The sequence below is a fragment of the Antechinus flavipes genome, chromosome 6 (genome assembly GCF_016432865.1).
Source record: "Antechinus flavipes isolate AdamAnt ecotype Samford, QLD, Australia chromosome 6, AdamAnt_v2, whole genome shotgun sequence".
In the NCBI taxonomy this organism is placed as follows: Eukaryota; Metazoa; Chordata; class Mammalia; order Dasyuromorphia; family Dasyuridae; genus Antechinus; species Antechinus flavipes.
In genome coordinates, this window is record NC_067403.1 from 160,104,763 (window position 1) to 160,126,719 (window position 21,957).

Genomic DNA, 21,957 nt, shown 5'->3' on the forward strand with positions numbered 1-21,957 from the left:
ACACACACATACACACACATACAGTTTAGTCGTTTTAGTTTAAATATTGTTTAGTCATTTTTAATTGTGTCCAGGTCTTCATGATTTCTTTTGGAGTGTTTTTGGTAAAGATACTGGAGTGGATTGTAATTTCTTTTTCCAATTCATTTTATAGATAAGCAAACTGGAGCGAAAAGGATTAAGTGACTTATCCCAGCATCACATCAACTAGCAAGATTTGAATGCACTATACCACTAGTTGACTACATATATATATATATACATATGTATATGTATATATATATATAATATTTTAAAAATATATGGAATATATTTAAATCTGCAAATATACAATACATACAAACATATATATGTACATTTTTATTTATATATATATTATATAATATGATCTCATTCTCTACTATATCAGTTATATATATATGTATGTATATATAAATGTACATACATGTAGTATATTTATATATCTAGTGAGAGAAACAATTAGCAAACAATTGACCAATTGATTTTCATTCAGCTTAGTTGATAAAATCATAGAAGTTAGAGAGGTAAATAACAGTTTAACATTTTTGAATAAAATACAAAGTCATAACCCACTTATAAGATATAGAAAAAGTCATATCAAAAGATAAAATTAGAAAGCAGCTATTAGTTGGCTAAATATTGATCAAGTCCTGATGGACCTTTAAAAAGAGAGATGCATGCAAGAGGAGGTAGACAAGGGAGGAAAAAATTCTGAGTTATGTAATATCTAGTAGTATAGAAGAAAGCCATATATGATAGAATAACCCAGCTTTTCAGAAGCAATATTTCTTTCCTCCAAGAAATCAGATTCAATTTCTCATTCTTTCCCTCACCATTTTGGGACAGCAACTTGGGACAGTTTATATTGTATAATATTTATTAAAAAAAATAAATGGTTCTGTGGTATTTGATGCTAGCCATTATCCAGCATGTGTTTTTTCCCTAAATTACAGAATTCACATACACACATATTATGTATCATATTATTTATCCATCTATCAATAGAATATATCTTGAACATAAAGGTCCATAGATCTAATCCCTCAGTGTATGTAAGGCATGATACTTTTGCCAAATATAAAAAAAATAATATGGGGAATGTAAGAAAAGATATAGAAAAACAATGATATAGTTAATAAAGAATAAATCATTGAAAAAATTAACTATGAGAAAGAGAATGACAACAATAAGAATATCACTAAAATTTTAGGGATGCAGAAAAAGCTGTCCAGAGAAGAAAAAATAGTATCATTGATAAATTTCCTTAACTCAGTACAAGATGAATGAAATGAGCATGTGACTAATAGTAATTAATGAATTAAGGAAAAATTTAAAAACAATAGTTTATTTAAATTTAAAAGAGATAAAATGAAAGACTCTTGAACTATACAAATAGTTGATAAATTTTCACTAGCATTCCCCAAAAAAGAGGAAAATAAAATTAACAAAATTAAAAATAAACATATAATATATAAGAAATTATATGAATTAGCAGAAAGCACTGAATGAAATTATGTTCTAGAAAAAATCAGGAATTTTCAAAAATGAACTGTGCTTGGTGAAAATGTAAAAACCTCAAATAAAAAAGAAATAAAGATTTTTTAACAACCTAATTTCAGAGGTAGGAATTGAATAAATCATAACTGAAAATAGAAAAAGTAACTCAATTCTGATGGAATTAAAAGCAAATTCTATCAAATGTTTAAAAAGTGCACATTTCTAGAAAGTAATTGTCAATTGTTAGGAAAGGTTGTTTCATATCAAATTTTTTATTGGAAGAATATGATACCAAAATCTAACCAAAGAGGGATAAATTAGAAAAATGTAACTATAGACCAATATCATTAACATTTTTAAAGTTTTATCAAAATATTTTTACCCTTAATCCTTATGTATCCAGACAGAATTACACCTTTCTTATTTTAATAGTATTTTGTTTTTCCAATACCTATTGAGATAGTTTTCAACATTCATTTTTGTAAGATTTTATGCTCCAAATTATTTTTCCCTTCTCTCCATTCCTTCCAAGATAGCAAGCAATCCAATATAAACCATACAATATCACTTTTAACATATATCCATATTAGTAATGTTAGGAAAGAATAATCAGAACAAAAGGGAAAAATCACGAGAAAGACAAAAAAACAAAAAGGCAAAAAATGGTATGGTTTGATCCACATTCAGTCTCCATAGTTCTTTCTCTTGTTACATATGGCATTTGCTATCACAAGTCTATAGGAATGGTTTTGGATCATTGTATTGCTGAAAAGAGCTAAATCTATGACATTTAATCATAACATAATTTTTCTGTTACTGTGTACAATGTTCTCCAGAATCCTGTTCTGCTCACTTCATTCAGCCTCAGTTCATGTAATTCTTTTCAGGTTTTTTCTGAAATCAGCCTGCTCATCATTTTTTTTGTAAAACAACAGTATCCCATTACATCCCATAATTGTATGTACCACATATAACATTCCCCAACTGATACCATATGATATACCATATATCATATATATCACGATATACTATATATCATATATAACATATATACCTCAATTGATGGACATCTATTCAATTTCAAATTCCTTGCCACCACAAAAGTATCTGCTTACAAACATTTTTATACATATAGCTCCTTTCCCCTCTTTTATGATCTCTTCGGCATAAAGAGCTTCAGTGGTACTACAGGATCAAAAGGTATACAAGGTTTTTAGGGTATTTACTGTAAATATTGATGCAAAATTAATAAAACACTTTTTGTACCAGGGACTCAAGAATGTTTCAATGTTAAGAAAGCAACTAACATTACTAATCAGATGTTAAAAACACATAAAAACTACATGATTATATCAATAGCTGCAGCAAAAAACTTTTTAGAAAATTAACAACTATTTTGTGCTAAAGTTAAGAAAAGAATAGGCATGAAAAAGTCTCTTTAAAAAAGCCAAAAAGTATACATTGAAAATATAAGGTTAGTATTATTTTCAAAGGAGAAATATTAGTATCTTTCCTAACAAAGTAATATTGTACCTTCTTCCTACTATCACTTCACATAATTCTAAAGATAAAAGTTGTGATGGAAACTATATACTAACTTTCCCACCTTCCCTCCCACCTTTGTCATAAATTAGGCTAGTTTTCCCCCTTAAAATGTTTTGAAATAATCCTTTAAATTTGATTGGCTCTGGGAATTAAGACTTGGGACATTGATGTAGCTTCCTGATTATCAGGACACATGAAGCACAAATCTTCTGACCTATAATGAACAATAAGCATGAATAATACTGAGAAGCCATGGTCATCTGAATCAATATTTTATCCTGGGAAAAGATTTCTCCCTTCCTCTGCAATTTTTCCTTTGTTACAGCTATGTAAATTTCCTTTTGGTAACTGTTAGATGGATTATGAATATCTTATTTAATACCAATTTCATTTTATGCTATCTAGGTGACTAATCTAAATCAGATTCAGTAAGATGAGAAAATTAAAGCCATAGAAGTTTGTAAAACAAGATAAAATTATTCCTACTTGCAAATAATATGATAGTTTGTGTAAAAGTCTCAGGAAATCTTCAAAGAAATCAACTGAGATAATTAATAAGGGAGAAAGGAAGAGAATAAGCATTTATATAGCACCTACTATTTGCTAGGTAGCTAAGTGTTTACAAATATTGCCTAATTTTATAGCTTCAATAAAATAGCAGGTTAGAAAAATACATATACAAAACCATACAGCAGTAACAAAAACATGAAAAAATTACATAAAGATAAACTTATCTTTTTTTAGAGACTGAATTATTTAAAATTTCTATTTCTTTTTCTCTTAACCTTGATATTAATAATTCTTGAAATATTAATTTCATTTAAGTTAATCATTTCTGGCAGAATAGTTTTTAATCATTTCCTTTATATTCTCTTGTTTTGACTTTTATTACTCTCAAGCTTAGTTCCTTTATATTCTCTCTTTTTTTTAAATTTTATTGATTTTTTTTATTTTTTATTTTATTGTTATTATTTATTTATTTATTTATTTATTTTTAAATTTTTTATTTAATAATTACTTTATATTGACACTCGTTTCTGTTCCGATTTTTTTTCCCCTCCCTCCCTCCACCCCCTCCCCTAGATGGCAAGCAGTCCTTTATATGTTGGATATGTTGCAGTATATTCTAGATACAATATATGTTTGCAGAACCGAACAGTTCTCTTGTTGCTTAGGGAGAATTGGATTCAGAAGGTATAAATAACCCGGGAAGAAAAACAAAAATGCAGATAGTTTACATTCGTTTCCCAGTGTTCTTTCTTTGGGTGTAGCTGCTTTTGTCCGTCATTTATCAATTGAAACTCAGGTCTCTTTGTCAAAGAAATCCACTTCCATCAAAATATGTCCTCATACAACATCGTTGTCGAAGTGTATAATGATCTCCTGGTTCTGCTCATTTCACTTAGCATCACTTCATGTAAGTCTCGCCAGTCCTCTCTGTATTCATCCTGCTGGTCATTTCTTACAGAACAATAATATTCCATAACATTCATATACCACAATTTACCCAGCCATTCTCCAATTGATGGGCATCCATTCATTTTCCAGTTTCTAGCCACTACAAACAGGGCTGCTACAAACATTTTGGCACATACAGGTCCCTTTCCCTTCTTTAGTATTTCTTTGGGATATAAGCCCAATAGAAACACTGCTGGATCAAAGGGTATGCACAATTTGATAATTTTTTGGGCATAATTCCAGATTGCTCTCTAGAATGGTTGGATTCGTTCACAACTCCACCAACAATGCATTAGTGTCCCAGTTTTCCCGCATCCCCTCCAACATTCATCATTATTTTTTCCTGTCATCTTAGCCAATCTGACAGGTGTGTAGTGGTATCTCAGAGTTGTCTTAATTTGCATTTCTCTGATCAATAATGATTTGGAACACTCTTTCATATGAGTGGTAATAGTTTCAATCTCATCCTCTGAAAATTGTCTGTTCATATCCTTTGACCATTTATCAATTGGAGAATGGCTTGATTTCTTATAAATTTGAGTCAGTTCTCTATATATTTTGGAAATGAGGCCTTTATCAGAACCTTTAACTGTGAAAATGTTTTCCCAGTTTGTTGCTTCCCTTCTAATCTTGTTTGCATTAGTTTTATTTGTACAGAGGCTTTTTAATTTGATGTAATCGAAATTTTCTATTCTGTGATCAGTAATGGTCTCTAGTTCATCTTTGGTCACAAATTTCTTTCTCCTCCACAAGTCTGAGAGATAAACTATTCTATGTTCCTCTAATTTATTTATAATCTCGTTCTTTATGCCTAGGTCATAGACCCATTTTGATCTTATCTTGGTATATGGTGTTAAGTGTGGGTCCATGCCTAATTTCTGCCATACTAATTTCCAATTATCCCAGCAGTTTTTATCAAATAATGAATTCTTTTCCCAGAAGTTAGGGTCTTTGGGTTTGTCAAACACTAGATTGCTATAGTTGACTATTCTGTCTTGTGAGCCTAGCCTTTTCCACTGATCCACTAATCTATTTCTTAGCCAATACCAAATGGTTTTGGTGACTGCTGCTTTATAATATAATTTTAGATCAGGTACAGCTAGGCCACCTTCATTTGATTTTTTTTTCATTAATTCCCTTGAGATTCTCGACTTTTTATTGTTCCATATGAATTTTGTTGTTATTTTTTCTAGATCAATAAAATATTTTCTTGGAAGTCTGATTGGTATAGCACTAAATAAATAGATTAGTTTAGGGAGTATTGTCATCTTTATTATGTTCGCTCGGCCGATCCAAGAGCACTTAATATTTTTCCAATTATTTAAGTCTGACTTTATTTGTGTGGAGACTTTTTTATAATTTTGCTCATATAGTTCCTGACTTTCCTTTGGTAGATAGATTCCCAAATATTTTATGGTATCAACAGTTATTCTGAATGGAATTTCTCTTTGTATCTCTTGCTGTTGGGTTTTATTGGTGATGTATAAAAATGCTGAGGATTTATGGGGATTTATTTTGTAGCCAGCTACTTTGCTAAAATTATGAATTATTTCCAATAGCTTTTTGGTAGAATCTCTGGGGTTCTCTAGGTATACCATCATATCATCTGCAAAGAGTGATAGTTTGGTTTCCTCATTGCCTACTCTAATTCCTTTAATCTCTTTCTCGACTCTTATTGCCGAGGCTAGTGTTTCTAATACGATATTAAATAATAATGGTGATAGTGGGCAACCTTGTTTCACTCCAGATCTTACTGGGAAAGGTTCCAGTTTTTCCCCATTGCATATGATGCTTACTGATGGTTTTAAATATATGCTCCTGACTATTTTAAGGAAAAGTCCATTTATTCCTATGCTCTCAAATGTTTTTATTAGGAATGGATGTTGGATTTTATCAAATGCTTTTTCTGCATCTATTGAGATGATCATGTGGTTTTTGTTTGTTTGGTTATTGATATAGTCAATTATGCTAATAGTTTTCCTAATATTGAACTAGCCCTGCATTCCTGGTATAAATCCTACTTGGTCATAGTGTATTATCCTGGTGACAATTTTCTGTAATCTTTTTGCTAATATTTTATTTAAGATTTTAGCATCAATATTCATTAGGGAGATTGGTCTATAATTTTCTTTCTCTGTTTTCAGCCTACCTGGTTTAGGTATCAGTACCATGTCTGTGTCATAAAAGGAGTTTGGTAGGACTCCTTCAATCCCTATTTTTTCAAATAGTTTATATAACATTGGAGTTAATTGTTCTTTAAATGTTTGGTAGAATTCACATGTAAATCCATCTGGTCCTGGGGATTTTTTCTTAGGGAGTTGATTGATAGTTTGTTCTATTTCTTTTTCTGAGATGGGACTGTTTAGGATATTTACTTCTTCCTCTGTTAGTTTGGGCAAGCTGTATTTTTGGAGGTATTTTTCTATTTCATTTAAGTTGTCGAATTTATTGGCATAAAGTTGGGCAAAGTAACTCCTAATTATTGCTCTAATTTCCTCTTCGTTAGTGGTGAGTTCTCCCTTTTCATTTTTAAGACTAACAATTTGATTTTCCTCTTTCCTTTTTTTAATCAGATTTACTAAGGGTTTGTCTATTTTGTTGGTTTTTTCATAGAACCAACTCTTAGTTTTATTAATCAATTCAATAGTTTTTTTACTTTCAATTTTATTGATCTCACCTTTTATTTTTAGAATTTCAAGTTTAGTGTTTGACTGGGGGTTTTTAATTTGTTCCTTTTCTAGCATTTTTAATTGCAAACCCAATTCATTGAGCTTCTCTTTCTCTATTTTATACAAATAGGCCTCTAGAGATATGAAATTTCCCCTTATTACCGCTTTGGCTGCATCCCATACATTTTGGTATGATGTCTCATTATTATCGTTTTCTTGGGTGAAGTTATTAATTATGTCTATGATTTGCTGTTTCACCCAATCATTCTTTAGTATGAGATTATTTAGTTTCCAATTATTTTTTGGTCTACTTCCCCCTGCTTTTTTGTTGAATGTAATTTTCATTGCATCGTGGTCTGAAAAGGATGCATTTACTATTTCTGCCTTACTACATTTGAGTTTGAGGTTTTTATGTCCTAATATATGGTCAATTTTTGTATAGGTTCCATGAACTGCTGAAAAGAAAGTGTATTCCTTTCTGTCTCCATTACATTTTCTCCAGAGATCTATCATATCTAACTTTTCTAGTATTCTATTTACCTCTTTGACTTCTTTCTTATTTATTTTGTGGTTTGATTTATCTAATTCTGAGAGTGCAAGGTTAAGATCTCCCACTATTATAGTTTTACTGTCTATTTCTTCTTGCAGCTCTCTTAGTTTCTCTTTTAAGAATTTAGATGCTACCCCACTTGGTGCATATATGTTTAATATAGATAGTGCTTCATTATCCATGCTACCCTTTAGCAAGATATAGTGTCCTTCCTTATCTCTTTTAATTAGATCAATTTTTGCTTTAGCTTGATCTGAGATCAGGATGGCTACCCCTGCTTTTTTGACTTCACCTGAAGCATAGTAGATTTTGCTCCAACCTTTTACCTTTAACCTGCATGTATCTCCCCGCTTCAGGTGTGTTTCCTGTAAACAACATATTGTAGGATTCTGGCTTTTAATCCATTCTGCTAACCGCTTCCTCTTTATGGGGGAGTTTACCCCGTTCACATTTATAGTTAGAATGACCAATTCTGTATTACTTGCCATCTTGTTAACCCCGGTTTATGCTTTCCTCCCTTCTTTCCCCTTTCCCCCCCTTCCCAGTATTAAGCTTGTGAGCACCACTTGCTTCTCACAGCCTTCCCTTTTTAGTATCCCTCCCCCTGCCTTAGAGTTCCTCCCCCTATCTTACCCCTTTCCCTCCCTGTTCCCGTATTCCCTTCCCCTTAGCTTATTCCTTCCCTTTTCACTTTTCCCTTCTCACTTTTCAATGAGATGGGATAAGTTTCACCATAGATTGAATATGTCTTAAGATTTTTCACTTAAAGCCAATTCTGAAGGCAGTAAGATACCCACTATATTCACCCCCCTCCATTCTTTCTCTCGGATATAATAGGTTTCCTATGCCTCTTCATGAGATGTAGTACCCCCACTTTACCCTTTTTCTGGTACAATGTCCTTTCCACATCAATTTCTAGAACAAGGTATACATGTATTCTTTATACATCTATATAGTCAAAATATAGTTCCCAAGATTAATCTTTACCTTTTTAGATTTCTCTTGAGTTCTATATTTGTAGATCAAACTTTTTGTTAAGTTCTGGTTTTTTCATCAGAAATAGATGAAATTCGCTTACTTCGTTGAATGTCCATCTTCTTCCCTCGAAAAAGATGCTCATTCTCGCTGGGTAAGTTATTTTTGGTTGCATACCAAGTTCCTTAGCCTTTCGGAATATCATATTCCAGGCCCTTCGATCTTTTAATGTGGATGCTGCCAGATCCTGGGTGATCCTTATTGTGGCTCCTTGATACTTGAATTGGGTTTTTCTAGCCGCTTGCAATATTTTTTCCTTCATCTGAGGGTTCTGGCATTTGGCCACTATATTCCTTGGTGTTTTGATTTTAGGATCCCTTTCAGTGGGTGATCGATGAATCCTTTCAATGTTTATTTTTTCCTCTGTTCCTATGACTTCTGGGCAGTTCTCTTTGATAATTTCCTGGAAAATAGTGTCCAGGCTCTTTTTTTCATCATGTTTTTCTGGGAGTCCAATGATTCTCAGATTGTCTCTCCTGGATCTGTTTTCCAGGTCTGTTGTCTTCCCCAGAAGGTATTTCACATTTTTCTCCATTGTTTGATTTTTTTGTATTTGCTTGACTGATTCTTCTTGTCTCCTCCAGTCATTCAATTCCACTTGTTCAATTCTGATTTTCAGTGAAGTGTTCTCTTCACTCACTTTTTAAAAATCTTTTTCTAATTGTCCAATTGAGTTCTTTTGTTCTGTGGAATTTTTTTCCATTTCGCCAATTTTGTTTTTTAGAGAGCTGTTTTCTGTTTCCAGTTCACTAATCCTATTTTTCAAGGATTTTACTTCTTTATCCACTCTCTCTTTAACTGACTTCTCCAGGCTCTTTTGCCAAGCCTCCCTCTCCTTTTCCCATTTTTCTTCTAGCTCCCTTGTGAGAGCCTTTTTAATCACTTCTATGAGGTTCATCTGTGCTGAGGAACAGATGCTCTCCTCCTTTGGGGATTCACCTGGGGACTGCCTGTTTTTAGTCTCCTCAGGATTTAGAGTCTGCTCTCTATCTGTATAGAAGCTGTCAAGGGTTAAAGTCCTCTTCAGCTTCTTGCTCATTCTGTCTATTAATCAGAGACAAACTACCAAAGAAAAACAGAAAAAACTGGAGTCTTTCTTTGGGGGGGGGCTGGGTGTGTTATCGAGCTTCCTCTACAGACTGCAGGGGGCAGCAGTGAGGCACTAGCAGGACTGTGCTGCGCCTGCGCTCTGAGATCCCAAAGCGTGCTGAGTCACTGTGGGGGGGAAAGGGGGGGCGGCCAGGTCCTGAGAGACTCCAGCTGTTTGGGGTTGTGTTCTTCAGCCCCGGTGTTTTTAGCTTCTCTGCTGGGCTGCTGACTTGCTGCAGGTTCCAAACCTGTAGCGAAGCTCTCCCCGCAGAGACGGCTGCGATCACTCCCCACCCCCTCTCCAGTCTGCTCCGGTGCTCTCACTGCCGCTGCCCGCCGCCTGCGCCCGATCTAAAACCGCCCCAGCCCTCCAGTAAAGACAGACCTTTCTTGGTGGATCTCAAGGATGGCTTCTCTTGGTAACTATATGGGTTTTTTTCAGTCAAGCATTGATTCAGAGGCTTGTAATGAAATGGATAGTGAGAGAAAGCGTGGAGCTTATGCAGCTGTGAGCCTCCTCTCCGCCATCTTAACCGGAAGTCCTCTATATTCTCTTAATTTGTTGTGAATTCTATTTTTTGATTGTGGCAATTTGATTTTTTCCTCTTGTTCAAATTAGCTAACAATTTAATTATTTTTATAAGGTTTTAAAAAATTTTCTTTACCAAATCAGTGTTTTCTGTCTTCATTTTTATTTCTTTTTTCCTCTTATTTCAGTGTAGTACAATTAATAGACCTTGAAAACCAGGAAGGCATTAGTTCAAATCCTGAATTTGAACCTCTAATGATCTAGGAAATATTATAAAACTGTAACTTACAGAGAAGGTCTATATGATAGGAGTTTCATCATTTGGTTATTTCATAGAATAGAATGAATTAATATGCTCTATATAATATAATAGTCTTTATTGACTATTCATTAACTTACAGAATTAATGTTTCTCTGTCTGTCTGCCTCTTTCTCTCTCAACTGGAGGTATTGCTTCTAAAACAGTTTAAAAGAGTCTCAGTGACAGACTTTTGATGAAACTAAATGGGAATAGAAAGGAATATACTTTTTCTCAATAGCATAAGGCACTTACACTAAAATTGACCATATTTGAGGATAAAAATTTCAAATCAAATGTAGGAAGGCAGAAATATTAAACATATGCCTTTTTGTTAGTTCAGTTGATAGTTCAGTATCTTATATCATATATCAAGATAAGGTCAAGATGGTAGATGATTTACACTATGGATTAGAGAAATACAAATTAAGACAACTCGGAGGTACCATTTTACATCTCTCAGATTTGCTAAGATGATAAGAAGAGATAATGATAAATGTTGGAGGAAATGTGGGAAAACTAAGACATTAAGACATTGTTGGTAGAGTTGTGAACTGATCCAACCATTCTGGAGAGCATTTTAGAACTATTTTCAAAGGACTATCAAACTATGTGCACCTTTTGAGTTTAGAGTGTCTCTATTGGGTCTATATCCCAAAGAAATCATAAAAAAGGGGAAAAGACTCACTCTCATGTGAAAAAATAGCAGCTCTTTTTTCATGGAAGGGAACTGGAAACTGAGTGTATGCCCATCAGTTGAGAATGGATGAATAACTTATGGTATATGAAGTTATGGAGTATTATTGTTCTATAAAAAATTATCAGCAAGATGCTTTCAGAAACATTGTACACAATAACAAGATTTATTCAATGACCAATTCTCATGGATATAGCTTTTTTCAACAATGAGGTGATTCAGGCCAATTCCAATAGACTTGTGATGAAGAAAGCCATCTGTACCCAGAGCAAGGACTATGAGAATTGAATGTGTATCACAATATAGTATTTTCATCTTTGTTGTTGATGTTTGATTGTTTCTTTTTTTCTTTCTCATTTTTTTCCTTCTGATTTTTCTTGTGCAGCATGATAATGTGGAACTATGTTTAGAAGAACTGGATTACTTGCAGACTAAGTAAGAGAGGAGATGGAAAGGGAAGGGGAAGGAGAAAAATTTGGAACACAAGGTTTTGCAATAGTGAATGTTGAAAACTATCTTTGCATATATTTTTGAAAAATTAAAAACTATTAAAAAAAGAAAAAAAACTAAAAATTGGGCAACTGCAAAAAATGGCATATGATTTATACATAAAGAGTAATACCAAAAGTTAATTGGAAGAGCAACTAATAGTCTACATGTCAGATATGTGGAGAAGGAAAGAATTAATGACCAAACAAGAGATAAAGAACATTATGAAATATAAAATAGATAGCTTCATTATATTAAGTTAAAATGGTCTTGCAGAAACAAAACCATTACAACTGAGATTGGAAGGAAAGCAGAAAGTTGGGAAACAATCTTTACAGCAAGTGTCTCTGATAAAGACATCATTTCTCAAATATATAGAGAACTGAGTTAAATTCATAAGAAGGCACAGGGCTTTCCCCAATTAACAAATGATTAAAGATGTGAACAGGTAGTTTTCAGATGAAGAAATCAAAGCTATCTATAAATATATGAAGAAGTTATCTAAATCGCTTTTGATCAGAGAAATGTAAATAAAAATAAATCTGAGGTACCACCTCATACCCATCAGATTGTATAATATGACAAAAAAGGAAAATGATAAATGTTGGAGAGGATATAGGACAATCGAGACACAAATGTACTATTGTTGGAGTTGTGAACTGATCCAACCATTCTGAAGAGCAATTTGGAACCATGCCCAAGGGGCAACCAAATTGTGCATACCTTTTTGTCCACCAAAACCACTATGAGCTCTGTACCCAAAAGACATCATTAAAAAGGGAAAAATACCTCTATATACAAAAAAATTTATAACAGCCCTTTTCATGGTGGCAAAATATTAGAAATTGAGAGGCTGCTCATCAATTGGTAAATGACTCAACAAGCTATGATATATGAATGTAATGCAATACTGTTGTGCAATAAGAAATGATGAACAGGCAGATTTCAGAAAAACTTGGAAAGATATGTAGGAGCTGATGCAAAGTGAAATAAGTAGAAGAAGGCAGATATTATACATGATATGAGCCACGTTTTGTATTGATCAATTATGAAGTACTCAGCTCTTCTCAGCACCACAATGACTCAAGACAAATATACAGGATTCTAAAAGGGAAATGCTATCCAGATAAAGAACTGATGGACTCTGATTGCAGACCAAAGCATATTTTTTTCACTTAATTCTTCTTGCATGGTTGTTTTCTCTCCTTTTGATCTGTTTCTTCTTCAACAACTGTGAGCAATATGAAAATATATTTTACAGCACAGCACATGTATTACCTATATCAAATTGCCTATCATTTTAGGAAGAGGGTAGTGTAGGGAGGGAGAAAAAATTTGGAATTCAAAATCTTGTAAAAATGAATGCTAAAATTTGTCTTTATGTGTAATTGAAAAAATAAAATGGCATCAAAATTTTTTAATTCTTTTTTTTGTTTTATTTATTTAATATTTCCCCTAATTACATTAAAAAAAATTTTATAAAATTTTTGAGTTCTAGATCTCTTCCTTTACCCCACCTACAAATAAGAAACACTTATGTAGTCATCTAAAATATTTCCATAAAAGTTAAGTTGTAAAGAAAAACATAGATTTCTCACCCTAATGAAAATTTAAAAACCTCAAGAAAAATTAAGTTTAAAAAAAGAGAGAGATAGAGAGAAAGACAAAATGCTTCAAACTGTATTCAGACACAATCAGTTCCTTCTCTGGGTATGGATAGGATTTTTCATCATAGTAGTCATGGATGATTGTATTAATGAGAATAGCAAATCATTCATAGCTGGTCATCCCAGAACACTCCTATCACTTTGTATACAAGTACAATGAACTTTGCTTGAGTTCATGGAGGACTTCCCAGGTTTTTTCCCCCTAAAAGCATTCTGTTCATCATTTCCCACTGAACAATAATATTCCATCATAAACACACACCACAGTTTATTGAGCCTCTCCCCAATTGATGGGCATCTCCTCAATTTTCATTTTTTTTTTGCCCTGAGAAGAGTTGTTATAAATATATTTTTGTATGTATAGGTCAAAATAAATAGTTTTAAAAAGTAAAAAGGAGTCTCAAAACCATATGACAAAAATATTTTTGGAGACCAAATCATCTTTCAGATTATAGTAATCCCCAAAAGAAAATTAAACAAAACTTTAAAGAAACATAAAACTCTCCAAAACTGAGGATTCTAACTAGTATATTTTAAATTCTTTAATACTTCAAATATTTGGTGATGTGGGAATTTCTTCAATATGGTAAAACATACCTTCTTTTCTCTCTTTGATAGTATCTGTGGCCATAACCAACCTAAGGATGAGATTTTTAGGAATTTGCCTGATTATCAGGTAACTGACAAATAGTCATATTTAGTCCCTTTCAGTAACCTGCCAAGGTTTCTTTTGGTTTTGATTTCCCTTCCAAGTAACTCTTATCAGATAAGAATGAGTAATTTGTTAAAAGCTTTTAAGCTTTGATAGCTTAAAAACTGTACTGAGATTTTTGGGACATCCTATTGAAGAAAAGTTATTAACAAGATATTGAAGGCCAAAATGACTAGATAAGTGGTAAACGAGAGAGTACCAACTGAGATCAAATTCTGGTTTAGAACTACATAATGAAAAAATTGGGTGGATGTGACTGCTGAACCATTGATGATAATCTCTGGAAAATGGTGGAATACTGATAAGGTACCTATTAAAGATGAGCAAAGGTTTGAATATTGTTTTGAATTTCAGAAAGGATGAAGGCTTTTTCCTGAAGCCATTTTCAGAGCAGTAAATTTGTTTTTTTCTCAAAGATATTTCTAGATGAATTAGTTCTACATACTGCAAAAAGGCAGCAATTATCAATAAGACTCAGTATAGAGTCACAAAGGACAGGCAATGCAAAATCAGCTCATTTTGTTTTTGAGAAGTTTATTAAACTAGAGAGACAGTGTGATGTGGAATATAAATTCACCAAGATCTGTCTCTACATCCTTTCTCTGAAACTTGTTAGTTATATGACCATCAATAAGAACATGGCCATTGTCAGTTTTGCCTTGGACTTCTAGTGAGATAAGGCGATGCGATATAATTCTACTCTCACAGCACCAATAATGATAGCAAGTACAACTCTAATAAGCCTTGGAGAAAAGGTTCAAAACCTAAAGCCAATTTTCCCTTCCTCTAAGTGTTTAAGATTTAAATGTTTATTTTTACTTATTTATAGAATAGAAAGGAGTGGGGCTGCCAGAGAGAAGAGAATGTGGAACCTTAGAAACTGGGAAACTCTTTCTATAGTGTCTAGACACAATAAGAATCTTCTCTAAAGGAGATTACACTCTTACTTTAAGATAGTGGGATATCCTCTGACTTTGATCTCAATATTTTTACTTATTTATATAATAAAAAGGGGTGGGGCTGCCAGAGAGAAGAGAATATGGAACCTTAGAAACTGGGAAAATCTTTCTAGAGTACCTAGACAAATAAGAATCTTCTCTAAAGGAGATTACACTCTTACTTTGGGATACTGGGATATCCTCTGACTTTGATCTCAATGATCTTGAGCTATGCTGTACAATGAGAAAAATTCTAACTCTCTCCTAACAAGATTATTTCTTGGTGAAAAAAAAAAGTCATTAGTAAAATGTATTATATATCAAACAGTATCTTGCAAAATACATTCTTTTGGAATATTGTTAACAGCATAGAAAAACATCACATTTCCCATTTGACTCCACTAAGAAGACTATTTCACTTGGATTGACATAATTATAAATTATTTCTCCAGATAGCTTCCATTCTGATATTCAAAACCATTATTTTAAAGTGAGAAAATTTCCTCCATGATTGACATTAAAATAATGTCAATCATGGAGGAAATTTTCTCACTTTAAAATGTTGTAAATTTCAATGAAAATAATTTTTGTAAATTTTTATTTCCTGCCTTTGAAGGAAAAAATTCTAAACTAAAATTAAATATTAGAAGACATGAAAATAAAATAAAATTTATTGTCATAAAATAATTTTATTAATTTTCTTTAAATTATTTTTGGTGAGAATTATACCACTAATCCTGGATTTGGTTTATATGCATTTTACATTATGTTGCTTCATAGTTACTCACAGTTACTTTTCCAGTACGGTTGTCATCCTCCCTTTGTGCTAGTGCTTTCAAAAAATTGTCTCTCAGTTCTTTGCCTGCACTAGCTAGTGCCCTATAAAAAACAAATAAGACTTCTGTTATAGCATAATTCATAATAAATGTGCTTAAAATAAGAGGAATGGCGAGGAACATCAGTAATTCATGTGTACCTTCTTATGTAAAACTTAAACCTACTTTCCAAAAAAAAAATGAGAAGAAAAATTTATGAACTTGATTATCAATTTCAGACTCACAGATAATAGGTTTATTATCTAGCATAGTTCCCCTACTGCCCCCTGGCTAGTCAAAGAATAAAAATTAAAATTAAAAATGTTTACACAGCAAGGAAACGGTTCTCTAGCAATATTTCTATATTCCAAACAAATCATAAAAGTGGCAAAAGGACTCAAATGTGCAAAAATTTTTGTAGCATCTCTTTTTGTGGTGGCAAAGAATTGGAAAATGAGTAGGTGCCCATTAGATGGGGAATGGCTGAGTAACATATGGTATATATAAGTAATAGAATATTATTCTTCCATAGAAGATAATAAACAGGCTGATTTAAGAGAGGCTGGAAAAGATTCACATGAACTCATTCTGAGTAAAATAAGCAAAAACCAGAAAACATTACATACAAGAAGAGGATTGTGTGATGATCAATGATGATAAACTTTGTTCAGTGATTCAAGACAGTCCCAATAAATTTTGAATGGGAAAAACCATAAATAGAATTATGGAGACTGAATCTAAAATGACACATACTGATCAACAGGATGATTTCAGAAAGGTCTGGAGAGACTTACACGAACTGATGCTGAGTGAAACAAGCAGGGCCAGGAGATCATTATATACTTGAACAACAATACTATATGATGATCAATTCTGATGGACCTGGCCATCTTCAGCAATGAGATGAACCAAATCAGTTCCAATGGAGCAGTAATAAACTGAACCAGCTACACCCAGCAAAAGAACTCTGAGATGACTAAGAACCATTACATTGAATTCCCAATCCCTATATTTTTGCCTGCCTGCATTTTGGATTTCCTTCACAGGCTAATTGTACAATATTTCAGAGTCCAATTCTTTTTGTACAGCAAAATAATGGTTTGGTCATGTATACTTATTGTGTATCGAATTTATACTTTAATATATTTAACATCTACTGGTCATTCTGCCATCTAGGGGAGGGAGTGGGGGGAAGGAGGGGAAAAATTGGAACAAAAGGTTTGGCAATTGTCAGTGCTATAAAATTACCCATGCATATAACTTGTAAGTAAAAAGCTATTAAAAAATAAAAAAATGTAGACATAAATAAAAAAAAAATAAAATGACACATACTATTTTCACCTATTTTTTTCTTCTGCTTTTCTTTTGTTTGTGGATTTTCCCTTTTGTTTTGATATCATGTGATTCATATGGACATATGTAAAAAAATGAATGTACATATATAACTCCCAAATTGTTTTCATATACAACTGGGAAAAATAAAAATAATATAAATAAACAAACAAAAATGAATATTAAAATTGTTTTTGCACGTAATTGGGAAAACAAATAATAAATTTTTAAAAAGTTCTTTTCTAGCAGATGACTTTCTTTTCAATTCAATAAATTTAAAAACTTTCACTGAGGATCTCCCTGCCAGGGGGCAAATCCACCATTTCTATTAATAATTTCTTGATCCCTTTATATGGGAATTAAAATTTAATATCTAAAGTCTTGTAATATATATCCTGCAAACAAATTTTATTCCAATATCTAAAAGTCCTATAATTCCTTCATCAAATGGATGGTACCTCAATAATAAATTTATTATTAATTAAATTAATTAAAAATAAATAATAATAATAAAATTATTATTTGGGATTGACTAGACATAAGATAATAGAACACATTTTTGCTTCCCAACATAAATTTTTAAATGGAAACTTATCTAAACAGGGATCAAAGTTAGGAATTTCTAAGATGATTTTCACATTTTTTCCCTTAAATCCATCTTTGTACTGAAGTTATACAATTGTCAAATTACATGCTCAAAAGACTGCTTCAAGATGGTAGAATGAAAGGGAACAGAAAAGTTCAGGTCTCCCAAAATTATTTCATCAAATATGAAAAAGTACTCTACCAAGTAATAATTAAGAAATCCAAGGAAAAATTATGCTAGATTATTTTTTCAAGTTCAGACCAGGTCCTGACAAGGAGAAATACATACAAATGTATGTATTTCTAGCGGGGGGAAAGTCCACCCATCATATAGGAGCACAGTACATGGAAGAATTTTAACACAGAAGCCAATGGAAAATCTAGTTTTTTTCTATGGAGCTTGCAACTATATCATTCTGATCTAAGAATCTAGCCCAGGAGTCTATATAAGTTGGACTGGGAGAGCAATGACCTGGCCATGATCTGGATCAGGCTGCAGTTTGGTACTGAACTACTCTAAAGATTCTTTGTAGACCACAGAAAGCAATACCTGGAGGAAGCAGTGGAAAATCATACAAATAGATCAGGACCAAACAAGACTCCCAGAATTCCTTCCAAAAATATACAAAACCTGATTTTGACACAAAGTCCAATTCAGGAATTAATGCTGGGAAAATGAAATAAAATATGATCTTGTTGATAAAGAAATATTATAGACCTAGCGATGCTCTGGACACAAACTTGGGAGAAGAGAACAACTCTATAGTGACTAAAAGCAAAGTTTCAAACAAAAATATAGCCTTGCTACAATTTTTATTAGAATTACTAGAAGAAATGATGCTGCTAAAATAATATTTTAAGTGAAATGAGAGTTTTAGAGGAAAGAAGCAGAAGGAACTAAGTAGTTTGGTAATGGAAATACAAAATATTAACTAAGTAAAGAGCTCTTCAAATGGAAAGGACTCTCTGGAAAAATAAGAAATTAAAAAAAAAAGATAGGGGGAAAATGTAAGACATCACCTATAAAAACAATTGACTTAAAAATAGATAAAAAGATCATTTTGTATACCTTGAAGAAATGATCATAAAATTCTAAATAGCATATTTTTTAAAAAATTGTCAGTGAAAACTGTCCACAACTATTAGAACCAGAGAGAATGAAATTAAAAAGAATCTACCAGTTAACTCTTTGGTAGAGAAAGTAGAACTTTAGGTGATACTCAAAAGGAAACCAGGAGGCAAATGAGAAGGGAATGCATTTTAGGCATGGAGGACAGCCATGGAATATCTTATTCCAGGAATAGCAAAGAGGCAAGTGTTACTAAATAAAAAGAGTGTTTTGTAGGTAATAGGAAGAGGTGTAATAAGATTGGAAAGGTAGAGAGGAGTCAGACTGTGAGAAAACAATAGGGAGCTATTGCAATATTCTATGATGAGAAGATAGTAGTGTCAAGAAAGAAAAGTAACGTGTTAGAAAAGAGAATATTTGGGGTTAGATTACAAATTTGTTTTGAAGTTTAAGATAGTTCTAGGACATCCAGTTCAAGATACCTAATAAGCAATTAAAGATATAAGCCTGGAGTCAGCAGAAAGGTTCTACATAAAACAGATTTGAGAATCCTAAATAGAGAAATGATAATTGAATCTTTGGAAACGGATGAGATTATCAAGTGTATTATATAGAAGAAGAGAGGAGGACTCAGGACAATGTCCTGTGGGACACCTGTAATTAATGAGTGTGACCTGGACAAAAATTTAGAAAAAGAGACTGAGAAGTAGTCAGATAGAAAACAAAGAGAACCTTGAGAAAAAAAGAGTATTGAAAAGAGAGTGAGCTACATTACAAAACCATCAGCACTTCTGGGAAAAACTGCTACTGTTAGGATCATGGAAGAAAAAAGAGAGAAGAAATGTGAACATTCACAAAAGCCAGCTGTTTCTTTATATTTTTCATTTTTTGAGAAAACCTATTGGGAGTTCTAAAAACTAGATTGTTCTACATCAATTAAACCTCATATTGCTTAGGGAAACAGAGAAAAACTATACTTATCTCTTTTTGGAGACAGGGAGGGGATAGTAAGGAAAGAGTAATACTTGGCAAATGGTCCCTGTTCATTTTTCAGAAGAGTTAGAGAGCTTATTCTCACACTTCGGAATGAGAGTTGCCTTGACAACAAATAAATGTTCATCTTATCTGAGTGAAAATTATACTCCTATACTTAGATAATCAGGGTGTTTTTCCTTTATTCTGGGAAACTTAAATAATTAAAATATTCTTTCTTGAAATGTACTTGATATGCTCACAGATTTGTGGCAGTTATAAATGGCCACATCTATACAATCAAAATTAGGTGGAGGGCAGAGGCAAACAGCTATAAATTATTGGTGCAAATACCCCAAGACCCTATAAGAATTGCCCCATGTGTTGTTATGACAGTGGGACAGTGACTCTGAATTCGACATGAAACTGGAAAAGCATTTCAGAACTTCAAAAACTGAGACATAAAGTCTTTATTTTTAGATATAATTACTTTCTCTATTTTAGATGAGCCTTCTTTTGTATTTGATTTCACTCACCCCACTATTTTGCCACTTTTCTTCTGTGATGTTTGGCAGAAGAAAAGAAAAGAATTATATAAATAAACATAAATTTGTTGTGTTGTTACCTTAACACACCCTCCTTCTCCCTTGCTATCTCTCTCTTTTTCTCCCACCAGATTATCAGGTCATTTATCATTTTCTTTGTCTCTTGGTGGATCTTCTACAAGTTTATATATTTGTATAGAAAAGACAATGGTCTTTTAAAACTATACTAGTATACCAAAGTTGCTTGGTTTGGTACCAAGCATTGGATTGGATCAAACAGCTTCATTCATTTTAGTATGGTTTCTTATGTTTCATTTACTTGTTTATTTTAAAATGCTATATACCATAAAATCATCTCTCTCTCTATCTCTCTGTGTCTGTCTTTCTGTGTATGTCTGTGTTTGTGTGTGTGTCTCTGTATGTCTATCTCTTCCCTTTGCTTCCCTTCCCTTCCCAGGAGCATTGCACTAGAGTCCTCCAGCCATGATGGCACTGGACTCTTAACAACTATTCTTTGTGACTGGCCATGCATCTAGTTCTAACTCTATTTGATTGTATTATCTAATCTGTCTCCCAATCTTCTCCACAAGAATAGAATGAAACACTTCATTATAAACTTTCCTAAAATCAGGCAAATTTTATCAATAATATGCACCCTCATCTAACTAGTTTAGTAATTGTGTCAAAAAAAGAAACGAGATGAGTCTCTTGAGATCTTTTCTTTTTTTTCTTTTTTAAAAATTTTTAATTTTTAATTTATGAAATAAAATAAATGTTTCCATAACATAGTGAAACAAAAAAGATGATCGAATACTACCATCTCTTTATTGATACATTCTAGAATTTTATCAAATTCTATTCCTTTCCTTTAAAAAAACACTGGGATATTTTCCTTCTACAATTTATGGTCTTAGTGGCAGCTAGGTAGTGCAGTGCATAGAGCACCAGCCCTGAAGTCAGGAGGCTTGAGTTCAAATTTGGTCTCAGACACTTAACACTTCCTGGCTGTGAGATCCTGGGCAAATCACTTAACCCCAATTGCCTCAGCAAACAAAACAAAAACAATTTATGGTCTTACCCTACTTTCTACTACCATTCAAATATTATCAGCAGAGACTCAACAATTACATCTTCCAGTTCTTTCAGATTATTAGAATTGATTGAGGGTAATTACATACTTTAAAAATTTTCTCTTATCTTCGGTTATTATTGTTTGATCCACACAGTCTGGATGGTTAGAACTCAACTATTGCCATTATTTACTTTAAATAAATACCAATTTTCCCCTTATTTAATTTGTGTCTTTAGAATTTCAATATTAAACATAACCCCTTTCCCTTGAAGGTAATTTTCTTGAAGCATTTTAGTCCATAGCACTCCTTTCACTTGTGAGTGATTTTTTTGAAATCTCTATTTTCTCTATTTGCTGAATGTATTGAAACTAA

At 32.6% G+C, this 21,957-nt stretch overlaps 1 protein-coding gene across 1 annotated transcript in view; it reads right to left on the reverse strand.

The window, feature by feature from the left end:
- The window catches only part of CFAP299 (cilia and flagella associated protein 299), a 495,839-nt gene that overhangs the window by 299,316 nt on the left and 174,566 nt on the right, over positions 1-21,957 (reverse strand). Inside the window, exon 3 of the mRNA XM_051965852.1 lies at positions 15,983-16,073. Coding sequence (XP_051821812.1) covers positions 15,983-16,073 — 91 coding nt within the window. The remainder of the gene's footprint in view (positions 1-15,982; positions 16,074-21,957) is intronic.